We start from the raw sequence: 26152 nt of genomic DNA on the forward strand, positions 1-26152 counted from the left end.
AGCAACTGTCCCACCTTTAATCAGCTATCATCTGTGTTCACAATAATCAACATCTTTTAAAAACCTTTCTTATTCAAGTCATGCTGTGAGCAGCCATTCTATACGATACCACTGTGGACCTCAGATGGTTTGAAGCAGTGGCCACCAACACGCCCATATCCCAGCTCCTCAGCAGGTGACAGACAGTATGTGTGTCCACTGTGGGGGAGGGCTGCGAATATACAGACTGTCTGCAGGCGTCCTCTGATCTAATCTTCTCCTCAATCTGGCACTCGCTTTTCTGCTGGGATGCCAGGTAAGCATGTCAGATTTGGGCAAAGAAACCTTTGGAGAGGTTTGGCATTGCCCAGAGGATGAGAATGCAGTAGTGTGATGGGGAGCACAGGTTGTTGTTGTTGTGACCTGCCCTCTAGTGGAGAAATGCAGGCACTGCATGTAACGTGCATCTGTGGCTGTTCCACATGAATGTACTGTTTTCTTCATGGTATAGTAGTTCATGAACACCAGAGAATAGCATAAGCCTTAGGTACAGAGTCAAAGGACAAGCCAATTAGGCTAGTAGTTCATTTTACTTAATTTGCTTTATGATACATAATCATCTAAATATGTATGATGAGTGTAATTTTCTTTTGGTTTCCATCCACTGAGTGATGAAACAGCTCTGAACCAACACAGAGACCCCAAGGAGACATGAGAAAAAATGTATTTTCTTGGTTTCCAGAGCTCTGTACTCAGACACATTTAGCAATTATCTGTGTTATTCTTATGTTGAACAGTTCCCATGAGAATATTTAAAGCCCATAGTTAACTGATCTTACAGATGAGTGCAGGCTTAATTTGTGTAGCCAAAAGCTAATATAGTGACATGTTCATTTGTTACTATAAACAAGGGAAAACATGTGCTTTGTACTTGAGTAACATTTTTAGAAAAACACAATGCCCTGCTGTTTAAGGAAATGGCTTTTTAAACAATGAAACTATATATTTGTCAGTTGTTTGTGAACATTTGTGTCTTATGTGGGAATGAATGGGCTTGTGAATGAGTGCCGCATACAGGGTCGGGATGTTAGATCACTACTGATGCATTGTGCCTTTTGGTCATTTCACAGGATTTGTTGACAATAGGGCCAAATGGAAAACAGAAGACATTGTTTTTAAATAAAAATTACTTTATTTTTTTTAAAATAAATGCATTTTTTTACAGTCAGAAAACAGAGCAGCAGGACATGCACCGCTGCTCCTGACGCTGGAGGCAAACAAAAACAACATCAGAGAAAATAGAAACAGACTAGGCTTGGTTTTCTCTTAGCTCTGTTCACTTTTGCTGATTTGTCTCAAACTCCAGGGTCTAAACAATGTGGGTCTCCTTCATACGGACATCATTACATGGCACACTTCAGCTGTGACAGAACCAGACAAATAATTGAAGTATTAAAAAAAAAAAAAAAAAAAAAAAAGGTGCTGAACAAATCAAATTCGCAGCACGTTAAGCTTCACTGTGAATTTAAAGAATGAGCTAAAAACACAACTCAGGGCCACGAATGGACAGCGTGATCCGCAGGTGGTAGAAGAAAAAGAAGAAAAATCAATAAAATGAAGCAGAAATGGAAGGGGGAAAAAAAAATCACATTGAGAAGCCATATGCATCTACTTTTTTAAGAAAATTATAATATGTACTCGACAAATACTTTAATCAAACCTGGAGTTTGAGACTAGTGTTATCTTCTTATATATATCCATATATATCTTCATCTGAAAACTCAGTAAGACCACAACATAAGCAGGCACAATTCTGAATACTACACATGTTGACAGATGGCTCCCCCCCCCTTACCCAAAAAGCAGAAAAAAAACTGTACAATTCTATAAAACGTTTGTGTTTTTACATTAGTTACAAAAAAAATAACACTTCATTGACTGATCCTTCATACTGAGGACAGAAGAAAAAAAAAACATTGCATATTCATTCTTCAAACTGTGTGACCTTTTGCTGGTGTGTAAAGATAGAAATTATAATAATATTAATAGCAATAATAATAATAATAATAATAATGATAATACTATATGGTGTGAGAAACAGAATGGCGATAAAGTGAAAGGTGGAATAAGGGAGTAATGAGCCCTCCTGTTATGTAGTGTACATGCACTTAGATATGAGATGTCAGGGATTTCAAATCTCCGGATGCAGTTTCAAACATGCTGTTGAGTTTCAGTAACTTAAAACTGATCAGAACAGCAGCCATAAACAGAGAGTGCCTGGCAAATTATTAAGTGCACTTTGGCACAGAGGTTTTCAATAATGCACTTCCAGGGCAGAAGATGAAAACACCTTTCAATCAAAGGGCAGTGCTTCAACTTCAAGATAACAGACAGCTAAGAAAGTCATGTAGCTGCATTTACAACACAACTTTTATTTTATTTTATTTTATTTTATTTTTTTAAAAAGAAACCTGATCTAGACTGAAGAAGAATTAATGAATATTTAAGATGAACATTTTTGAAGAGAGGACATCACCTGGAATTGATTTTCTATCCCAGAGGACACTCATCCCAGTGCAATGAACTGTAGTGTGTTTGCAGACACGCTCGCTATTAGCAGTCTATTAAATACAAAACAAAACTCAGGCTCTGCAATGTCACACCCTTCAGCTAATACAATGAGATTTCAACAGAGAAAGACTCAAACACTCTGGACAAGCCCTGAAACAAAGACAACAGACAGCAAAATCAAATGGAAATTTAACAACAGCTTATTCAAAGATGGGACTGTATACTGTAGAAGTGCTTACATTTGACATCAAAGAGGTTAAACCCTTCATAGAGATAGGATGGACACGTAGTGCTGCAATCAGTGGCCACTGCTGTTATCAGATACCCCACCTGATTGGACTCTTTTAGGATAAATAATTCGATATAACTGCAGGTATCTGTGGCACCACAATAACAATATGTTCTAATGATAAGTTTATTGTCAGCTTCAGTCCGGTTATAGAAGAGATGAGGAAAAAGAGACGGAGACAGAAAGAGAGAGAGAGAGAAAAAAAGATTCTTTGGGATTAAATCTAGTGTTTGATTGGTTTTAAAGGGTTGTCATGGACGAAAGTTGATGGCCATCAGTCCAGGAGGAGAGGAGGCAGGTGGTCGTCGGAGGGAAACAGAGAGGCTTTGTGGAAGGCTTCTGAGCAACGACAGGGGATCAAAAGTTCATCTGGATTGCATTCACCACAATATTAGTGTTGTAACAAACAACCTTGTCAGCGTTAATGAAAAGGAAAGAAATGGAAAAAAAAAAAACTACAAGAATAAAAACTGTGTCAGCCATGGCAATAGTGGTGCTGTTCTGGACTCTTCAGCACAGCTCCAAACAATTAAAAACTGAGAAGTAGAAGAATTAAAACAAACCCCATACACTGTGGCCCCACAGGCCACCCCACACCCAGCTACTCCCCTCCTGGCCCCTAACCTACAATAGGCTGAACCCCGGTGGTTTGGGGCAGCTCAGACCCAGCCGCTGGTCAGCTTGTAGAACATCTCCTCATCTAGAGACTCGTTCTGGTCCTTGGCACGTGTGGACAGGAAGATGTAGCCACCGATGAACTCGTGGACCACCTTGCAGTCCACCTCTGCGCAGATGAAAGAGAGGCTGGGCTCGTCTGCGAACTCCACCGTCACCTGAGCACACAGGGCAATGCACATAATCAATAAAAAAACCAGCAGAAGGTAATCATGTTTCTTGGTGATGTACTGCAGGCAGTACAATGTACAAAACTGCAGTTTGGTACGGATGCCCTGCGTTTCCCTGAATTACTCAAAATAGTGCCCAGAGAACATCGGGAACACATGAGAGTAGGAACAGGAAATACACCTCAAACAACAGCTGTAGTAGCTGCAATATTTTTTTATTATTAATTAGAATTCTAAATTAAATCAGTGCACATTTCCCAGTGCAGTGAAAATTTTGGTGCTACTGCTGCAGATTCAAACAACCAACTGTGCAGTTCTGTGCAGCTTTCAGACACTTTCAGCTTGTGGCTTTTAGCGCTTCACAATCATATTCAACGAGCCTCCTACCATCTTGATCTCCCAGTTGACGTTCCACTGCTTCATATTGCTGAAGCGCCAGGTCTTGATAGCATCTCCAGTGCTGGCATCCATCCGGATCAAACGGTTGTAAGTGATGCCGATCAGCTCTTCCCGCTTTCCACCCTGGAACCTGCAGAGAAGAAGATGACAATCCAGTGTAAAATGAAAGCGTGTAGATCAAATGATGATCACTATGAGCACATAAAGCAAAGATTTGGGGGCAGAGATAATGAGTATAAGGACATCATCATAAAGACATCAGCAATTTAGCGAACTTTATTTTTTCCCAGCTGTGACAATAACATACTTTGCAAGGAAATGGGTGATTCCAAACTCAGGCAGGGACTGCCATGCCTGGATGAAGCGCATCTTGGCTTCGATGAGACTCATCTGGGCCACATTCTGGTGGGCTTCAAGGATCCGGGCCGATATCTGACAAATGCACAATGACACCAATTACACACATGACTTTTCAGTATCCTCCCGCCATTTGAATCACAACAAACATTGACACATTCCCCACTGTAAACACATACATCCCGACACCACCTGATACACCCAAATCCACACACACACACAACCAGTGCATGAACGAGCTGTGGTGAGCTCCATAAGCCATCAGCGCACATACTGTCAGCCAATAACCAGAGAGCTGCCACGGTGAAAGTCTACTTCACACAGCGCACACAAATATAAACCTACGAGCCTCCTGATGAGCCAGACTACTGTTAATGAGACAAGGGAAGCTCCAATCTGAGTGTGTAAGCATGTGTCTATTTCCCTACTGACCCTGGATTATATAATTCAACTGGAGGAGCAGCATAACATCCAGAGTGACCCATTGTCCACGATGAGGATTCTGCCATCTTAGCCTGTATAATTACTGCTGACCATCTGAAGAGTAGTGGATGTGTTTTTCCTAAGCTTTGGATCACGAATGGCTTCAGTTCATTTGACTGCAGTATAAAAATCATTTTCAGGCATTTTCTAAGGTAAGTAATCCATCGCAGTGAGTTTCATCATGCAGGCCGCCCACGTCACACTCAGCACTGTATTACTGAGCTGCATTGGAAAAAATACAAACAAATTTGAAAGAAAACAAACAAACACGGTCATCAGGAAGTAACTGATGAGACTGATTATTTTATTGTTATGGAGAAGCAATTTTAGGACTTGTTTCAGCTTCTCATAAGCATTTAAAAGCATCAACACAAAAAAATGATTCAGCTGCATAATAAAAAATATAAATAAATAAACCACCTTTACTGCGATGGATCTCTTACGATCGGAAAAGTTTCGAGCCTCTGTTTTTCATATTATGCAAACAGAAAAGAAAAACACATCATCCAAAACACATTAAAGCTTCCCTCAGTCTGAAGTTTTATTTATTGCTTTGAGAAATGATTGGCATCAGTGTTAAGTATATGGAAGTTGCTGTGCTAAATGGGCTAAAACATGCAAAAACACCTGCTTGGTCCATTTATTTTACTGAACATCCCAGCTTTTTTCTACCATCACTGCTGGTTCCTACTGGTGTTACAAAGAAACATACAAACAACACGGATGCCTAAATGTTGTTTCTATGGAAATGTGTCATTTGCATGTCTTATGATACCCTGAAAACATTAAAGCTAATGACAAATAACAAACAAAAACTAGAAGTACAAAGATCTACTCTACTGTGACTATCAGCCAAAATGACATGACAGCTGCACTACTTTTGGTTAGGTGAGGCAACCTGGACACAAAAAGTGTTCAGAGTTTACACAATCATGCACATACATAAGGCTTAAAAGGCACCCAGTGGACACACACTCAACTTACCAAGTCCCTTATATAGCCTGGCTGAAGATGGGAGGTGGGGATGGGAGAAGGACATAGAGCAATGAAGGAGATGCATACAAGAGGAGAGAAAAGAAAATTGGACAAAGAGAACAAGCACGTAAGATCACTGTCGAGGGAGGAAAAGATCCAAAACAATAAAACAGGAGGCCAAAATTGTAATGAAACAAAGTGGGTAGAGGGGCTGTAGAGTCTGGATGTCATGCAGTATTTAGCCACAAGAGGGGGAGAGAGAGAGCAGAAGAGCAGCAGTTCAACCCTTTGTAAGAGGGAGATTACATAACATCTGTGTGGTTTCCCATTAAGGAAGTGGGCACTGGAATTGTACATTTCAGGTCGAGGTAATGTCTGTTTATTCTCTACAAGCTTTCACAATGGCTTATTAAAATAATCATACAGCTTCTCTGTAATTCCTATTTCATCCACAAGAGGGCGAAGGTGGTGCGTACAAAGGAGCACCAAGAAGATTGTCACGTCTCCATGCTGTAGGGGTTTATTATTTGTGCTTTTAATATTTGTTTTCTCCTATGTAAATATATCGCTTTGGCCAGAGACCACACTGGTTGTGTAGTAATCTAAAAATTCCTGTGCGTGTCCACTGGGAGCTGTGGCACGAAGTCTCATCGGATCAGTCTGGCAACAGGAAGTCCAGTTTAAGGGAGATGGGGAGGGGCTGCAGCTGACAGAGTGAACGGACTTTCCCCGGACAGTTTTCCCGCGCAACATTCCCAGCCACAGCTCATTTCCTAATGCCCCGCGCCCACTATGCGAGTACACATATGTACGAGTGCTGGTACACACACACTTACTGTAAATAATGCAGCTCTTTTATGTTGTGCCTGGGGAGAGCCCCTATCTGACTGGGATTGTGAGTGAGTGGATTCGGCCCGGAAAGAACCACAACCCCAGAAAGACCTAAAATCCTGCCAGGCTAATACTCCTAAAAGTCCAAGTCCTGCCCCCTGTTCAAGCTAGACTCTATTCTAGGCAATGTGTTATGTCACACAGGGGTTTCTTTTCAATTTTGTCTTTCTGACAAAAGCTGGAACATGATACTACATGAGTTTTCTGTCCATATTCTAAAGAAAATGGGTCAGTGGACAGCAGACTGAGATATCTGAGCAGCTCACGATTTTAACCATAATACAACAACAATCATGTTAGTATTCAATAACTACAGCTCCCATGCAGCTTTGATAGAACTCATGTTGTTCTTGTTCTACATCGCAATCGTTAGCAAAATAATTCATTTTGTTTAAAACGATAAGCCACTAAACTCTGCAAGACAGTTTTTTTATGGAGGGATGTCCTAAGGAACATCATGCATCAACATCATGTTTCAGCTTTCCAGGAACACTAATGAAAGAAACCTTCTGGGACAAAGAGCATTATGTAGAGATTCAAATGCTTTCGAAACAGAAACAAAACAAGGACTGGACCAGTATATCTCTCTCTTTCAGACCAACACTCTGACACAGTTACATGGGTTAAATCTGCAAGCTGGCTGGTCTGAAAGGGTCAACGTGTGTCATGTGACCTGGCTTTGTGGCTCATTTGAACAAGGATCCGTCACTCGGTTTCCTGAGTTAAAGGAATATCAAAGAGACGAGGACAAGCCTAGTTTATAGCCACGTCAACACCCATTCGCATGTGAACCTGAATCTATCTATCTGTATACCTCTCTTTTCAGACAGCCAGAGTATTTCAAGATACGGCCCAGAACTGAGTCATTGCTTACTGGACCAACACCCTCCTAACATCCCGCCAACCCCCTAGCAACATTCCACTTTTCTACTACAACTTAAATAAAACCAGACTGAGTGAGTAAGCTACAGGGAGGCAACCCCCCTGCCATCTCTCACCCATCCCCAAATAACACAACTATGGCAGCTGTGTACTCAGCTGTTCAACTGTACACACACCAGCCTGTTGCTTACATGCAAATTTGCTAGGCACACTGCAGACTTTTTCTAACCTTTGTGAGAAAGTCAGTTCTTTCTTAGTGCTTAAAATCTCTGTCTGTTTATTGACGTTCTTGCTGATGATGCTGCGACTGTTGTTCCGTAATGTTATTCTGATTTCTTGACAATGTTACCAGATTAACTAAGCACCTACAAGTTCAGCAAATGACATCTCTACTCTTTTGTCTACCCACACAAAGGCCAACGGCAGAGAAAGTATCCATTACAGGCTGACATGAGCAACTTTACTGTAGGCATGTTGAGTAGTTTGGATGTCTGCTGTCCTGGTTTCCCCTTGGATAGAGGGGTGGGGGGTGGGGAAAAGGAACGGAGGGAAGAGGAGGAGAGAAAAAGAGGGGGAGTAGAGGGAGGCTACATTCCAAGGCAAGACAAGAGTGATGCCAGGAGGCGCCCATCTGGGAAACATCAGACGCTGTTTCATCTAACTCCACAACCAACTCATCAAACAAGTAAACAAGCTCCCACAAAATACACATTAGAGCAGATAGTTACCTTCCTTGTTCTGTCTCTTTGCAACTACACACTTTACCCTCCAGCCTTCTCTAACTACAGCCTAAAGCGAATTCAGAGGTTGTATGTATGAGTTTCATGCGGAAAGACAACATTCAAGGCTTACCTGCTTGTTCTTGTACTTCTTCAGATAGCGCGGGGACACCAGGCATTCTGGGTTGATATCGGTGGTGATTGGCTCAATGAACTGAGGGTCAGGGTTCATGTGCTGCATCTTGAGGAAGGACAGAATGTTCTGTACCTCCAGGTTGTAAGAGCTGTCGGCCATGGTCTTGCCTTTGGAGGCCAAGCGACACGCAGCCATCCAGTGGGCGTACTGTTTCTCCTGGATGACAAAAGTCAAACATTGACATTTAAAAACTTGCCAAAAGACCTAGAAATGAGCAGAAATAGTGCATTAAAACTCGAGTCTTACCGTGTCACACCGAAGCCAGATCTCATTCATGCCATCAGCCACAGGGATTAGCAACTTGATGTTGAATTTCTGGCCCGAGATGTTAACATCTGGAGTTACCTCACAACCTACACATGGGAGTCAAAGTGCAGAGCAGAAGAGGAGGTCAACAGTCACACCCATTCTTTAAACACACCATCAAGAATGACCTACTTGCAGCAGAAAAATAAGCCATTATATTCTTGTACAGTCATTTAATGATATCGTTTGTGTGTTTGCACCTCTAAGATTCATTTGGTGAGCAGGTGTCCCCTGTGCCTCCTCTTTACTCTTGTAACAGGAAATTGTGATATCTTTGAATGTGCACCAGTACTGCTTGTAGCCCTTCAGTGTCAGTTTCTTGGGTCTGGAAAATACATAACAGATAGAGAGAGACATGTCAAACTTCGGAAGTTAAAAAAACACCCATATTCTTTCTAAGTGGTCAAGAGGGAGGGTAGGGGGGCGTACAACAAAGCACAATGACAGCAGGAGAAAAGAGAAAAAGAAGATGAACCTCTTAAGTGCAAAGTCAGCAAAGTGAAAAGGGAAGGAGTCAGGCAATGGAGGTGAGGATTAATGGAAAACCATTAACCATTAAAAAGAAAATGCTTCTTGATATTACCCCATTCCAACTCCCCATGGTTTATACATTTTATGAGACAACCACCCCAGGGGCCACCTGCCTGTCAGCAAAGGCTCAAAGCCAAAAATCAATATGGTTAAAAATATGCTTGGTCCAACTGTAATCACTTCAAAAGCTCAGCCTGCAAATGCCATTTGGCAAACAATGAAGCCTTTAGCACTGATGCAAACCAGACAACAGCTCTCTCACTAAGCCAGAACTTTTCTTTTTTTTTCTAATGGATTCAGAAACTTTTGGACAATTTCAGTCTTTGCACAAACTCATGGACAGTTGTTGGCATTTCTGAGAACAGCTAAAGCACATGTGGCCTTCTGGGATCAGGAAGCTCTGGACATGGACTTACTTGAAGACTTTGACATAGTCTGCTAGCTCAGGAATAGATGTGATGTCACCCTAGGAAGAAGGGAAATACTTTCTGTTAGTATAAACCTGGCATATTTTATTTTAAGAACAAGAACATAACCGAAACAATGACCAGCTTTGTGCACTTTCAATGTCGCTGCTGAGTACAGTATAATAAAGACAACACTTCTTATGCAATATCTCAAAGCTCAGTTACCCTGATAAGCTGTATAAACTTAAGTCCTTAAGGCAGGACTGCTGTTATGACCGATAAACTCTTAAGCGTCAAATGTCTCACAGTCCTTTAGTCAGAAGCGGACCTGATACATAACGGTGTGAGACTTTGCACTTTCAGGGAAATTCATTGTTATTTCCCCTCCCCTGGGTCAGCACACAGTGTCTGTGTAGGCTTCCGACTTTATTTATCGCTGATGACAGCAGACATCATCGGAGTACAGTGGAGAAACAAAGGACCGAATATGCTGCCAAGCTGCTATGACTGAGAAAGTAAAGTCGCATAATGATGATAAAAAAAAAAAAGAAAAGAAACTTGGACCAGTCCAGTGCATGTAGTCCACAACCAAAAGGTATTTCCTGCAGTGAATGTGAAGCTGTGGCAGTATTGTCATACCAGTGTGTTGGACGTCTTCCCTCCCTCCAAAGTAATCTCCAGGTCAGACAGGGCTGCATCCACCTCATCCACCTCCTTTTCACTGTTATTCATGTGGTTGTCTGAAGACATGATTGACAGCTTGTTGATGTGGTACTAAGGAAAAGAAAGAGACAGCTCCACTTAAATATTTTTAATTCAAGAGCACTCACTTTTCTGTGTTAAACAAGGGATTCTACATATTTTCTTTTTTTTATATATATATATAATATTTCCTGACCAAACAACTTGAAAACATCATTGTACATTTGAAAATGGGTCTAGAACTACACAGAGAAATTCAAGAATATTTTTCCTAACACCCTCCTTTTGGACATGTATGTACAGTATGCATTTAACCAGAGGTTTTGAGGAACAGAACAAAGTTTGTGGTTCTGTGGACAAGGTTTGAAACTCTTATCCTCACAGTACTGTTAAAACCTACAATCTTCCAGTTATAGAATCCTCCCTTCCAGATTCACTGAAGCCTTCCTGATGGAAAACAACCAGTCCCAGATATTGACTTAACAAAGGAAAAGGAAGAAAGAGTCAGAAATAGACATTGGTAGAAACCATTCCAACACCTTTGTCGACTCATTTCCATAAAGTTTCCTGCTGTGTGCGCTACTGGTGCCTAAACCTTGCAACTTTGTCTTATAAAAGCGAATTGGTCCGTGATAATTGCCACATAAATACTTTAACATGTGTTGGCATTTTTGTTAGCAGTTGCTGCCAGTATGAACCACTCAGTTTAGCAGTGATGAAACAATGACTTTTAACCCTGAAAAAGACGACGATGACAAGACCAGTTTCAGGATGAAGAGAGGATGAACTGACCGGTGCCGATGGAAGAATTAAACGGCACGGTTTGGACAAAGTGTTCTCCCCGTGTCTTTGAATTGTAAAAGGCTCTGAAAATGTTTTTACTGGGAACATATGTGAGACTGGGCTAGCAGGATGGGATAACAAGCAGCGCATTCTTGTAAAACTGGAAAAACACCAGTTCATCAGGATGGGGCCCATTACTGAAAAGCTGACCGTGTTTCTCTCTTAGTGTGAGTCATAGACAATAAATACAACCTGATGACAAATGGTATTTATAATGTCCACCCATCACCAAACCTCCAGCAATATATGAATGAACAGCTGTCGAGAGCATGAGAGATACAGAAGTGTATGTGACGCTTTAGCCAGATAAGGTTACAGAATGTGGGACAAAGGGCTCGCCATGACGCTCCATTCCTCTGCCTCTTCCTCTCTGACAGTCTTAAAAAACTGTAGCACTGGGGGGGCTTCTTTCCTGTTTGCTTTTATGAATAGCTGAGCACATGTGTTTACTCCCTGAAGTACAAAGCACAACCTGTTCCACTGCAGTCAGTCACTTTTCTTGACTTCCGATTACCTCATTGCTATCCTCTGCCAAAGTAAAACGTCCATGTGATGGCATGCTAACACAAGCCAGCAACGCAACTCACTGGATGTGGACAATCACTTATCCTTTATTTAGATCCTGTGTATCTACTCTCATCCAATGAAACCTTAGCCAAAAACCCCTGAGCTCATTCTACCCAGCTGAAACACAGTAGTTGCTAACAGACAGGTAACGACAGAGTAGCCTTCAGTCTAAACACCCAACTCGGATTAGCATCTCCCACAGGAAGAGTAACAAGAAACCAGGCAAGTGTTAATTATAACCAGTCTGATGAAGCACACCTAACACCTCAGAGTGTATGAGGGCTTTCAAAGGAATGTGAGCAGGTCTATGAGACAGTGACTTGTTGGGGGTGGGTGGTCTGGGCTGAGGCACTGGGTGCTGTGGCCCTAAGATGCTCTATAATTACCCCGGGGGTGAGGACAGGGTGGCGTCCTCAGGTCTTGGCACCCACAGTTTATGAGGGTCAGAAATAGCAGGGGCACCAACCCCAAACTACAGGGGGCTACCTGAGGAGGTTAAAGGGTATCACATCTGTATATCACTTCCACTGCTCCCATATTTCTCCTCCTCCTGATCTTCCTGGTCTCAAAAGAGAAACTTGCGTGTCTGATGCCAATAGTGGCTCTAAAGTTCAAGCATCTGTTCTTCATGAGTGGCTGCACCAAGTTGCCTCAGGGTTTACAAAAGGGAATAGCCCTGGTGCAGTATACAAACATAAGAGGATTCAATGTTGGAGGAATATAATGCTGGGGATTTCTACACATTATTCTATATAAGCAAGTGCATTTTGGAAAATTACAATATAATGTGTCATCGTGTTTTATTTCTTTTGCCAAATGACTCACTTGGCCTGTTTTCCAGACATTCAAAGTGACAGCACACCTCACAAAGATAAAGTAAAATGCATTAATGTCTTACAAGTTAATTGTAAGTCATTATTCAGGAGAGATTTTTTTGTTCAGAAGCCTCATGACTCCCTTTTTGTCTATGAACCATGAGTTAGAAATAAAGGTAACTGATGTTAAAGCATAATGAGAAGCCTGTTTTAGTATGCATGCTGCAGCAGAACTGGCAGCCATATGGCTCAGCTCTGGGCGAGAAGCCCATTTAATTCATTAGCTTGTAGCTGAAAAGGCAACATGTCCATTGGCCAACGAAAAAAGGACTACAGGTCTTCATATTTCAGACCCTGATAAAACAACGCTGAAACAGGAAAACTGAGATTAGCCAAACACACACACACAAACAGACACACATGCAGTTTTTACCTGTAGGGCAGCAAACATCATCATTTCCTCCTCCGTGCACTCAATTTCCTCCAGCAGGATGGCCCACTTGGCCTGTTCATAGAGCTGGTTCACTCGAATGGCATCATACTGCAGGGAGGTTTGTCACAGAAGTTAACCCGTATACAAACAACAGGGAATAAACACGGACTGTCACGCTCTCTGGTGGACACAGGACTCTTGATTTGGATTTCAAGGTGTATGTGGTTTGTGTGATCCTCATCCAACGACCTTCAAATACTCTGCATGAAAACCAAGTTTAGCCAGAGAAATTGTATTGTTTTATTGTGCACATTCTCAGTTCGGTCAGAGATTCGGGTGCGTCATGTTAGCAGCTGCTAATGTAGCCTCCAACAGCCAACCTCAAGCAGATATGAGGAGCAGGCAACAGAGGTCTGGGAACATACTTCTTTCTAACTCTATTTTAACATATTTAAAAATTATGAACTGATAATAAGATTTCTTGCATCAGAAGTACTTCCCAGGACCTGTACCGAGACTTTGATGTGTAAAACTGGTTCCACTGAATCCCTGGTTGTGCTTCCTTGGGACACTTCAATGAGAATCACTATTACAGTCCTCAGGGACTCCATTTGCAAGGTGAAATTGTATCGCTTTGTCTATGGAACATACCTTAGGGTTCAGGTCAAAGAAACTGTGGTATTTGAACCTCAGCAGCAGCACCTCATTCTCCTTTACATCTTGCTCCATCAAAGACCTGGATGAGTCCAACCACCTGCACGCAGACGACAAATAAGAAGTCTGCTGAACCAATCTCTCTGCAGCCTCTTGCAAGAATTTTGAACAGCTAAATGGCCTTAAATATACTGCAATATCCCACCACAGCAATTCCAAAGTTCATCTCACCCCTGGTTGATTTTGGCTTTATCCAGAAGGGACTGGGGCTTGTAGAGTTTGACCAGGATTTCTGGTGAGGAGATTGGCTGGCTGACGGCGAGGATGCTGGGATTGCCCTCAGAGAGAGGGCTGTCACCAAACCAGGCAGAGGTGGGTGACAGTGGGCTGCCATCTCTGGAGTCATAGGTGGGGGTCATAGTCTTACTGTACAAGCCTGGACTGGAGTAGATGCTCCCTGAAAACAAACAATCATCAGTTAGGCCCTTATTATGCACTGAATTCCATAATGAAAATGACGTTATTCATTAAAAGGAGCAATATTAGATGCATACTATTTTATATGCTTGTTGTCTCATACTCAGAAAATCTACTGAATACACACTTTTCAAGGCAAAAACATTCACAAATACAGTACATCCACAAAAATGGCATCAGGGCAAAAAAAGGGTGAACACTTTTTCAAAAAAGCACACACACTTGCAGCCTAGCCAGGCCAGCCAGCGGTCAACAACACCAATGTGACTACCAGCCCACACTCTGCACTTGAGTGGCTACAACAATGTCCTCCTGCTGATGGCGAGACTGATGTGGATCAGCATGCAGATGTTGCAGAAAATGATGAGGGTCACCCGCTTACTCACAGTCAAAAAAAAAAAAACCTTCAGGAATGCACTGCACACAGCAAACTATTGCACAAGTCGCTACAAAGAGGAGAGGGGGAGTGCAAAGATATGGTACAAAAAGGGTTGGGAAAAAAAAACCTGCCATGTAATTTTTTTTAAATCAAAATCTTCAATCTTCGAATAGGGTGTCCAACTTATCTAAATGTTAATATACAGCAATCCACCGCAGTGAGGCTGTTTGCCTTTCCTGTTGGCCAGCCCTGTGGGAGTATTTTTGGCCCCATATCCCTAAATTCCCTCTCTCCCTCTGTAGGGTCTAGGTCAAGAAGCAACACTGCCTAAACCACTAAATCCCTTCTGAAATCAGGAAGTGGGCTTGGTTTATGTTTGTGAGTGTGCACGTGTCTATTTGTGTTTGCAAGCTGAGGTCATGAGAACAGGGTGCAGGCTATGGCCACCCATCCCATGTGGGGGAGGGTGCTATTCAGTGGTTCTTTCAAGGTTTTTCCCTAATACAGAGTTCATCAGGTCAGGGAGAGTGCTCCCATCTCCCATAAGGTCTCTTGAGGAATCCCAAATATCCAGAGTGTTGTATAAGGTGAAAGCCGGCAGCCCATTAAAAAACACAACTAGGCCTCCTCCATCCTGTTTACACACTCTCCAATACAGGCAAAAAGGCACAAAGAATGTTAACATGACTTGACTGCCTGATGCTCCCACATTGAGGATTCACAGAGGGCTTAGATGGATGGAATTAGACCACCATGGGCTGTTAAGACTAGATGCAAACCACAAGAGGTTTGTCAATATATTAAGTGTCTCTTGTGAATTATATATTAACACAGATCTCATGTGTGGGCTATTGGTTGTGGCATGTATTAATGCAAGTATATACGGACAGCTGAGAATTATGACTGTTCAGACCCGAAAGCGTAGCAAAAAAAATATCTAATAATAATTTAAACATGACCATCTCAGTAGCCACTACTTTTGCAACAAGTGATCAGCTATCCCGCAAAAGAGCCGGCAGGCACAGTGAGCAGGCCTGGAGTAGCTGTAAGAAAAAGTGAGCTTTAATCTAGTTTCTAATAAGAGCCAAAGCTTTTATCATGTGACCATCCGAATCAGCTGACTTCCTCTGCAGGGGCAGTCAGGTGACTCGGCTGCAAGTCCCAAAGGTTACAGATGTCATGTGACCTCAACACTCCAGCTGTGGGTTGGGGAGAGGGGAGGTGGAGGGTAGGGAGGAAGTGGTTGGCGAGGGTGAGGAAGCAGCGCTGAAGAGTAAAGGACAGAGGAAGAGGAAAGCTTACCTTTGACAGGTCCGATGTATATTATCTCAGAGGCTAGGATGAAAAAAGAAAGAGTAAGAGAGAGAAAGACAGGAAAGAGGTGGAGGGAAGAAGCGGAATGGGAACAAACAACATCAAGTGGACAGATTCAGGATACCAACACTCTATGACGACAGCAGGAAACAGAAGAGAAAAATTGAAAAATACAAGAAAGAGGAGATCCGTGGCATTTCCACGGGCACTGCCAACTGCTAGCCTCAGATTGGATGATGACTCAGTTTCCCCTCTTTTGCAGAGGGAGATCACCCTGGAACGACTAGTGAGGTTCTGTCGTTTCCATCCAGCCATTCATAGCCATCCAGCACAACATGACTGATTGAAAACACAGACAAGGCGTTGGTCAACGTGACCCAGCCCTGCATGTATAAACTGCAGCACAAATATAAAGTGCTGGCTGTGTGAGGTATGTCATTCTCCACAGCAACAGGAAAGATAATTAGATATAACAGGCACATCAAGACGTGGCGGGCCCAGAGTGACACGATGGACTGGCATCATGGCCAACGTCATTCAAGACACAAGATGTCAAGTTTCCTAAATGGTATACTGGGTAGAAGTTGAGGTTTTTGGAATACCAGTACCAGTCTTTAAGTAGAAATAATTGGTCATACACTCCTTCCGACTGTAGTGTTCATAATCCACCCATATCATTTGCTTCAGAGCTCACCGTGGACTTCACTGTGCAGTGCACATAGCTACTCTGTGTTATACGTATCTGAACCAAAATAAAATTCAGTTCATTCATTCAGTTCTAGTAATTTTTTTCCCCATTTCTAGCTCAAAAAAGAAAAATAGATTAGACTGATTAGAATATTCCTGAAAGAACATACTGAGCTCTCTTTTATTTCATCTCCATAGTGGTGTGGAGTGTGCACAAGCAGTTGGCTGCAAAGGGCTGTGGCCCTGACTGCATCGCTGGCTCTATGCAAAACCTTGTGATTCCCATCAGGACACCTGACCAAAGAGGTCAGCCGTTCTGCACAAGGGAGGGAATAACGCCTTACAACTTGGTCATGAAATGTACTCTCTCACTGTAGCATGTGATCTGATAGGGAGGATGCACAATGTGTGTGTGTGTGTCTTTGTACGCTCACACAGAAAAGAGACGCACACATGGAGGGTGGTGACAGTAAACAGATTCTGCACATTCTTGCTCAAACTATTTTTCTACATCACATGAAGTGTGACCACAGTCGTCCTCTAAAAACAAGATGTATCGTAATACAGTACGCCCATGAAATGTAGAGATGGGATTTGTGCTCATCATGTACTGTGTTCAGAAAAACTGAAAGTTCCTTCTTTTTGAATTTTCCATCACTAATCTTATTTCGATTTCAGGGAAAATACTGTAGATATATAATCTGCAGCTAGCTTTGCAGTGAAAAACAGCATGTCAGCAGAACCGTGATGGTTCACCAAGCTTGCAATGACTGTTCAGCCATCTTTCCACTCTTATGAGAGTGTATGTGTGCATGCAGAGCTGAGTCTAAAGGAGCCAGCAGACAGACCAGAGGCTGGACAGAAGAGACTCAAACCGCACAAAGAGTCTCATTCAGCCTGTCTCACAGTGTTAGCAGTTTTGCTTAATGCTAACTCTGTGAAAGCAGTACAGCCTGTTCTGTTCTGCTCCTCGCTGCTCACATGGCTGTAACTCTCCCATCACTGGCGAAAGGAGGTAGGAGGGCCTGGATAACTGCAGTGGTGTAGCCTGGTTTGGGTTTAAAATGGCAGCGTGACCAACTATGTGCGGAATCTCAACCATTCTTTGTCCTCCCTGCCAAGGAATCGGGAGCCAGGGCTGTAGATCCCATGCAGGCCTCAAACTCACACATTCATATTTGGTCACTAGAAACAGGGTGCAGCAATTGGGAGTTATCTTAGCGGTTTTCGACCCACAGGCGCAATCAGACACAAAAAAACAATAGAAGACACTCCACAGAAGCCAGTGACCTGTTGTTTGAGGGAAAGGAGATAATTACTGTCCACAATGAAAAACAAAAATACAACCCAATGGTCCACAATTAATTCAAAGTAGATCCCGACCTTACAAAATTCAATGTACAGACTGAAGTTTACTTGAGCCATTTCTCTTTCTAATAAGTGCTTTGGATGGAGCCTTAAGTGTTTCCTCTCTGTGTAGGAGTTACTATCCCTCAGCTCACCTGATCCAGGGGTTAACAGTGGACCCTCCAGCTCCAGATCGTCCTCCTCCGCCTCCTCCAACTTTTTCTTCTTCTTCTTGGGATCACGGGGCTTACGCAGCAGAGACAGCTCCTCTGGGTGGCGGATGTCTGGACAGAGAGAGAGAGCAGAGAGAGTTCATTTGATGCCACATAAACATAACCTTGCCTCAAAAGTCACTCTAAAACAAGTTATTTGTGTTGTTTCAACAACTGGCTTCAAATAAACCACAACCTCTCACAAAGCACACAGACAACGTAGGTGAATACCTCAACACAACCTTAAGGCAACTTAAATTGAAAAAGTAGTGAAAAGAAAGTGAAAAAGAAAGAGAAAGCAAAGGGACAGAGGAGATGGATAAGAACTGTAGACAGCTGGGCACACAAGGGGTGGAAAATTGCAAATCCCTTTTCTCAGGGCCCCAACAAATCTTGCTTGAACTGTAATCCCCATCTGAGACAGGGCAGACACAACCTCGGTCTCCTGCGTGCCCTCCTTCCTCCAACTTTTATTTTCACAAACATGTCGAAGTACAAAGCAAATACAAAACACACAAAAAAAACATCCTGGAAGATACTGAAAAACTATAAAAGAAATAAACAATCACTTCCTGTTTCTGAGCTGTGTACAAGACAGAAGGACACCACACTGAATATAATAACTAAAACAGAGCAGCCTCCCTCCCCTTGGGCTTGGAGGCCAGGGAGCCATCATCCAGCACCACAATGATGTTTTAAGATGGAATGCTTCTGATGCAGTAGTGAGACAGCCAGAATCTGTCAGGGCTAGAATAAATGGTGCTAGTCTAGAAGCAAGCACATCTGGATCCTCAGCTGGATCCAGTCTTCTCAGAATTCCATATAAACTCATTAAACCGAGCTGATATTTGAGACCCTTATTTCATTATTTACACTGTGTTTTTGTGTAGCCCTGTTGTAAAAATGCTCATATCCACTGAAATAAATCTGTGGATTTTTTTTTTTTAAGATAAAGGATTGGAAAGGTGTTGCAGACTGACTGAAGAAGGCTGAGAATTTTGAGAAAAGCACGAGCAGAAGGAGAGAGAAAATGTCTTGGCTTGCTGAGAAATCGTGTTTGGTTTGTGTAACTAAAGCAAAAGCATTCCAGGAGTTTTAAGAACTACCAGATGGGAGCTCACCCTCTCTCTTTACCTCCCTCCTTCTTCATTCCCGCTCTGCTGCAGAGGTGAAGCACAATCCCTGTGCCCTTATACAGCCATGTGAGTTGCAGGCACGCTGCCGAGCTTTAGCCCCACTGAGCTGTGCGGGGAAGCCAAAGACACAGAATGACGTGTGTATTAAACTGTGTGTGTGCGTGTACATGGGTCGGACTGCAGCTCTTGGTGAGGCACTGCAGACATGCATGTGGTATTTTACTACAACATCGTCATTTTCAGTGCCGTTGCTTACAAGTTCATTGTCATCAACAACAATTAACTTATCTATAAGCAAGGCCAATCTTGTATGTGATGAATTTGGCCACAAAACGTTCATAAAACCATTAGTCAGTGTGCTAAAAAACTATGTTCTGTCAAAGGTTCAGGATCCATTATAAGAAGAGGGAATGAAAATACACAAGCGCCTGTAAAAGTTATATTTGAGGCACCTCTACTGGACCCCTGTGCCTGAGTGCATGTGGAAAATGGGTGGGTGGGGTAAATCAATTGACATGTATGTGTGTTTTTTTTTTTTTTAATCGCTCAAATGATGGGAGTAGAGGCATAGTTGATATGATGAAAATTTCAGGTCTACCAAAGTGTGGATACCACCTAAAACATAGAGATAAAGATAACCAAATCAGGCTAAGGAGAAACAAAAAATTCAGACAGGCAAACGTTACAGTCAGTTTCTGCTGACATACTCAGTTGAGTGCTGAATTGTATGTTTATAGTGATAATTCAAGAATCATGATCTGGTGGGAAAGACTGATCCTCTACACACCACATACTTGCGGCCGTGCTGGGAGGAGGAGGGCTGAGTGATGGTTAAAGTGCTTACAAAACCTTGGTGGAATTCCATTAGCAGAAATGACACCAAGGACAATAAGATCCCAATCTTCCATCCTGCAGACATGTGGCAGTAACCGGGCCTAGAGCCAGAGAAGAGGGGTTGACTGAGAGCCAGCTGGGTGTGCAAGCTCTACTCCTTGGAACACATGATTCACTGCAGTGAGTAAGGCCAGCCACAGAAGAATCACAAACACCGTCACAGTCTAATTTTACAGCACTAAAGTTTGCTGTACAAACAGTTTAAGACCCTACATGGACAAAAGAAATTAAAGTGAAGTGATTTACTTTCGGTTTTCCCCCTGCATACTTCTCAATGTTATAAGGAGGTACTCAATGGGCTACAAGGCTGACTGATCAATACTCAAGAGCATATAAATCAAGGTTTTGTGTGACGTGGGGTAGAAGGTGACTCAGTCGAATGGAAAAAGGATAATCAGAATCTCCATGGGGTGAATATTTTATGTTTGGCGAAAGTTAGAGCAAAGTTAGATTTCTGGCATTTAGAGTGAGCTGACTGATGATATGGCGCACAAAGAGAGCACCTTTTGCATTTTTTGCCCTGACCTCATCTGCCTGTTAAGAGTGTCAGCAGTTCTCTTCGACAGGAGACTAAAAGAAGGTGCTAAAAGGCCGCTCAAAAAAGGATAATAACGCACTTTAATTTAGGGACTGGAAAGGAGGCCAAACCGCACTTTTCCTGTGTTATGACAACAGTGGCCCGCGCACTCCAGCCAGTTGAGCAGACCACAGGTTGATGGGCCATAAATCCGCTGGACCAAAACAATGAAGCAACAGCCTCACATCTAAAAAAATTTTCTGGAGGACCCAGCGCTCTAACTGGACACTTCACTGCCTTATCTCCAATATTGACATCCCGTTTCTGCCTGCTCAGTGCTGGGTTGTATCTCACAGTGCTGTGAGTTACAATATTCTTGCTGGATAAATTGTGGCAGTTTTCCCACACATGGTAGCTAAGGAGTGCTGACTTAAAAAAAAATCCACTGCGGTTAAGTGGAGCAACCTGACTCCTGTTACCCTGAAGTGGTCCTTTGCTGAGAGAAGCAACCTCATTTTTTTTTTTTTTGTAGGACTTCAGGCTTACAGATCCACAGTCATGTGTTAGTCAGTAGTGAAGCGTACATTTTGTGTGCTGGCTCACAGAAAGCCCACAGAACGAATAAAACAGCCTCTTGTCAGAGGTAGGAGGTGTACTTTTAAATTTAATGTGTTGGAAGTGAGTCCAGGTTGTCTAGACGGGACATGCTCGTGTCTGACTGGGACACTTCATAGTACAAATGAACAAAAGGAGGAGCCACTTCAGTGTCCATTTTTTCCTCAGCTACATCTGTTTTTTTCACATCTACATAAGCAAACTATTCAAGTCAAAATAGCAAAAATATCAAATATTTGATTGATCCATCTTCTCAAATATATAGATCTGCTGCTTTTCTATGTTTTATATGATTAAAAACTCAATATCTTTGGGTTCTCAACTGAAGGATGCACAAAATAATCCGTTTAAAAGATGTCTGTTTGAATTCCACAAAGTTGTGACAGGAATTATTTTATATATTTTCTGACATCTTATCAACAAGGAAAATAATCTTTTGTTCCATCCCTACAGCACATCTACACAGTTTCAGCTGGCACTATAACACAATAAACACTGCAGACTTCAAACCAAATTCTCAGAATTGTTCACAGAGTTCAAAAAATGTTATCTTGCAACTAAAAGTGGAAAATCCCCAATGCTTTTGCTTCACCATGAAGTAAGCAGTGCAGCACAGGATGTAACACTTGCCAAATGGAATCAGAGGTCAAAACAGGAGTGGAACTGAGTGATTTTCATGTATTACAGTTCATCAACCATTTGCTGAGTCCTTTATGTTCCCAGCTAGCCCAGATGGACTTTGTCTTTGTCATGTCACAGCTGCCATGGACATGGGAGAAGTCAAGCGGCGATAATTGGTTTCTTACTTGGAGCGTTAGGTTAATTTTCTATGCTTTTGCGCTATATAGGATACTCACTATCAGAGTTTGAGTGGTGCTGAAAAGCAGACAAAAAAGAAGGTTTGAGGTTAAACTATAACATAATATTGACATACTGTATGTATTTCAATTTTGTAATATTGCAAAATAAGAAAATGTTGAAAGCATAACATTCTCCTTAAAGTGCATAGTGTAATAAGAAAAAGAAACTGCAGGGGTAGGGCTAAAAACAGCCAAATACTACGCTGAAGGAGTGAGCTCAAAACTTGTTTTGGAACAGGAAATAGCTTCTGTCTGACCAGCTAACCGGACACGCCAGAACAAAAATGCCCTCTAAATAAATTAGTATGACAAAAAGGGAAAAAGAACTGGAGCCAATGGTGAGTTGAAAATCTCTACTGACTTTCTCTATCTGTTTCTATCTCCCAGTATCTCTGTCCCTCCCTCTCTGCTGTCTGGAGTCAAGGCCAATTGGACAGACCTCGTTTTCTTCCTGTCCCCTCTGATTCTCTATGCTGTGCAGGCTACAGGCAGTCAGCAGAAAATATGCGCAGGAAATTGTAAGACTTAAAAGTTGCCCAGATAACAAAAAATGAAACACTTCCAGGCCAAACTTGCTATAAGTCAGCTAAGTCAGCTGTCATACCCACGGATACAGTTGAGAACTTTCCAACTGTCCTTATTGTTAGTTCCGCTTTTTACAAGCAATAATGCAGTGATAGAAGCAATTTGTCCTGAATTTCTGCAAAGCTGAAACAAATTTATTACAGTCACAGCAGGCACATTCCTAACTAGGCCTGGCGGAGAGAAAGGCTGCAGGTCTGTTTTTCCCCCATCACCCTGTCTCTGCTTTCAAAAACAGTCTCTTTGTATATTTACACAAAATAAAATATGCCATTTGTTCTTTTTTCATTTCACAGAACTGCTCTGTGGACCAGGTAGACTTCTGAAAAGCGCCATTCCTGCCAAATTAAAACCAAAATGCAGCTACCTGCAGAGGCCAATAAAAACAGGAGAGCTGACACACCGGAGCCAATGATCCTGCATGCTGAACACAATCCAGTGACAAAGACACAACAGGTGAGCTATGGCTCTGCCTGATGGAGGGATTTATATTGGTGGAGGCTCTGCAAACCCTACTGGAGGACAGTGACCAATGAGCAGTGGCAAGGGGTGACATCTAGGCCAAGGAAAAGTGGGCGTGTGGAGTGTGTGCCCTTTGAAATGTCTATGACAGGACAGGGTGGTGCCAGTGATAGAAGATCTAGACAGCGTCTGGGCCCTTGGGTACTACTTAGACAGTAAGGGACAGCAAAATTTGGACATGTTAGTAGTCAGACAGAAGACAGGTAAGCAAAACAGTGACCAAGAGTATGAGTCATTCACAGTACATGAATTTGTACTTAGGTGTGTGCCTTTGTTATAAGCCCGAGACAGATTGATAATCTCTGTTTACTAAACATTACTGTGAGACTGATGGAGCCCAGGTCCAAGGACAACGGTGGACCAACAGTCAGGAGACGTGACTCAAGCATGCAGAGCTCAGAGCATGTTTAATAAACACAACAAATTGTCAGGCACACAACCAAAATGAGAGGAAGGATATGATTAAGTAAGTCTGATGTAAAGTATTTCAAGAACCTTTCCAAAAACAGTCCTACAGGGACTGGTTCAACAGGGCAGCGGCAGCAAGTAGACTGCACCAAAATTCTGTGCTCAAGACTCATAACACTTTTCCAGTCAGTCACACCTAATCTCACATTTGTTTTCTCAATCTTAATACTAAAATTGTGAACACAGCTCTGCCTGCTGTCCCGTACATGAGACAATTGTTCCACTTACTGAAAGTTTTGCAGATGTCGGACACAGCCTTGAAGACACGGTCCGAGAAGTTGACCTTGACCTTCATGTGCTTCATGTTGGGCAGTTGGAGGCGCAGCAGCTTGTGCTGCGGCGTGAAAAGCAGCCTGGCGTCGGCTTGGATGCCGTATTTGTCCAATGTCCAGTGGGTTTTCAGCAGCCATGTCTTCTTCTTCTCCCACCACAAAGCATGGTCTGACCAGTCCTTCTTCACATCTACGGAGGGGAAGAAAAGAGAGGATAAGTTTATTATGAGTTGTTTTTTTATTTTATTTTATTATTATTTTTATCTTGCAAAGCAAAGATAGTATTGGCAAAAGGAAAGTGAAACTAGAGCACTCAGCCTGTATCCATCACACTATACTGACCTGAGCTCACCAAACATGTCCCTCCAGGACATAGGGTCACATTTGAGGTGAATGGAGGGCACAGAGAAGGTTTGCATGAGGGCGGTGAAGTCAAAGTGAGACGCGGGAGACGGGCAAGTGTGTGAAAGAAGTGGCTGTTTGTGTGACACGTTGGGGATATCAAGTTCATACCTCCATCTTTGTTCCAAAGTTGCACCATGATCCCTCTAAAGCTGACACAAGCCAACCAAAACCCCACATAGCTCCCAGGCTTTCACTCTGCAGGGACTCAGCACAATGGGGACAGACCTGTGGTCTCATGGTGTGTGTGTCTGACTTCAAGGGAGAAGGTGAAAACCGCAGGGATTTAAGGGAACTCAAAGCAGCTGTTACTGCAGATCACCTTGCTCTGGTTTCTACACCAAAAGCATTGTGTTGTAGTGCAAATTAGAGATGTAACTTACAGGCCTGAAAATGGAAAACTTTAGATCATTGGCTAATAATAATATTAAAACCAGAAGAGTCAATATTGTCACAAGCACAGCATCTACACACTCTGATACAGAAGGAGGAGGTATGCGCTTTTGAAGGTGGTTTGTGATCCTCCTTACACACAGAATAAGAGAACAAGAAGAACCAAACATGTTGCCAGTGGCAATGTTATTTACAATTTCATCTGTCATCTGCATAAGTTAAAAATTTTGGTTTTAATCACACATATCTAGTAAAAATACACTCAAAGAGAGTTAATTTTCATCTATTACTGACATCACTTATCACCTCGATGGGAGAGCTGCATTAAGTAGCTAAGAAAGTTTAACATGTCTAAATGAAGAGCAGGCCAACCAGCTCAAGTGCTTGCTTTCTTTACTTTTTGGGGTATTAGAAATATTTATCGACTGATTCTGTATCCAACAAGGTGCATATGTTACTTTGTTCAGATGTGCAGGACTTTGTGGTCTATGATATTTGAAATGGACTCAATAGGCTTGCAGTTTTTAGTCGATTATATTTTCAGATGTTCCTTTTTTAACAGTGATGTCATTACTCCGGCATTAATCCAGGAAGGCACTTCCCAAAGCGGTGTCTCATTTCCTCCACCCACATACCCCATCATCACTTCCACTAGCCTATGCTCCGTTTCACTCCGGGTCTCTTTTTCTCCTCCCCGAGTCACTGTGTCCAGACACAGACGTCAGTTTGCTTAGTCATCCTTAAACCAAAGCAGTCCAGCAGTTCAACTTATATACAGCAGTAAGAGTGTTTAAGGGCATACGCACTGATTTAGAGTAATATGTCATCTACAGCAGCATCATGCCAGCCCGATGGCATACACTGTAGAGGATTAAAATCCTTTCAGCCGGCTAACAGATGTATATACAGATGTTTCAGTCATATCTTACTTTTCGGTAAATAAAAATTGACCATAGTATCTGTGCTTTGGATGCAGTAATGTCTGGATTGACTGTGAGTGAATGCCGAATATTCCTCAAGTGAAACAGACAAAACCACATTTTGACCTTAACTGGAAAAGGGACCCACTTTGTTTTCCAAGGACGGCCGCACATCGTCTAAATGTGACATCAACACACTGCTTCTACTTACTACAAGAGGAAGAATGCAGCTACTAATGGAGTAACTGGAGCCATAATGAAACATGGGGTGCAAACAGCAGAGAGTCGTCACACATCAACATGTGCGATTT

General features: G+C 42.4%; 1 protein-coding gene across 4 annotated transcripts in view; it reads right to left on the reverse strand.

Annotated features, from left to right (window-relative positions):
* Positions 1-1151: 1151 nt before the first annotated feature.
* The window catches only part of fermt2 (FERM domain containing kindlin 2), a 37779-nt gene continuing 12778 nt past the window's right edge, over positions 1152-26152 (reverse strand). The window contains exons 3-17 of one of the 4 annotated variants that reach the window (XM_046413893.1): positions 24083-24316; positions 18204-18332; positions 16003-16035; positions 14076-14301; positions 13842-13944; positions 13191-13298; positions 10470-10604; positions 9840-9889; positions 9093-9217; positions 8833-8939; positions 8524-8742; positions 5908-5928; positions 4391-4515; positions 4072-4213; positions 1152-3672 (exon numbers count right to left, since the gene is read on the reverse strand). In XM_046413893.1, the coding sequence (XP_046269849.1) occupies positions 3499-3672; positions 4072-4213; positions 4391-4515; positions 5908-5928; positions 8524-8742; positions 8833-8939; positions 9093-9217; positions 9840-9889; positions 10470-10604; positions 13191-13298; positions 13842-13944; positions 14076-14301; positions 16003-16035; positions 18204-18332; positions 24083-24316 (1931 nt within the window). In that variant the 3' untranslated portion in view covers positions 1152-3498. The remainder of the gene's footprint in view (positions 3673-4071; positions 4214-4390; positions 4516-5907; positions 5929-8523; positions 8743-8832; positions 8940-9092; positions 9218-9839; positions 9890-10469; positions 10605-13190; positions 13299-13841; positions 13945-14075; positions 14302-16002; positions 16036-18203; positions 18333-24082; positions 24317-26152) is intronic. The other 3 variants (XM_046413894.1, XM_046413895.1, XM_046413896.1) reach the window with 3 other exon arrangements.

Source organism: Scatophagus argus, chromosome 15 (assembly GCF_020382885.2).
Source record: "Scatophagus argus isolate fScaArg1 chromosome 15, fScaArg1.pri, whole genome shotgun sequence".
NCBI lineage: Eukaryota > Metazoa > Chordata > Actinopteri > Scatophagidae > Scatophagus > Scatophagus argus.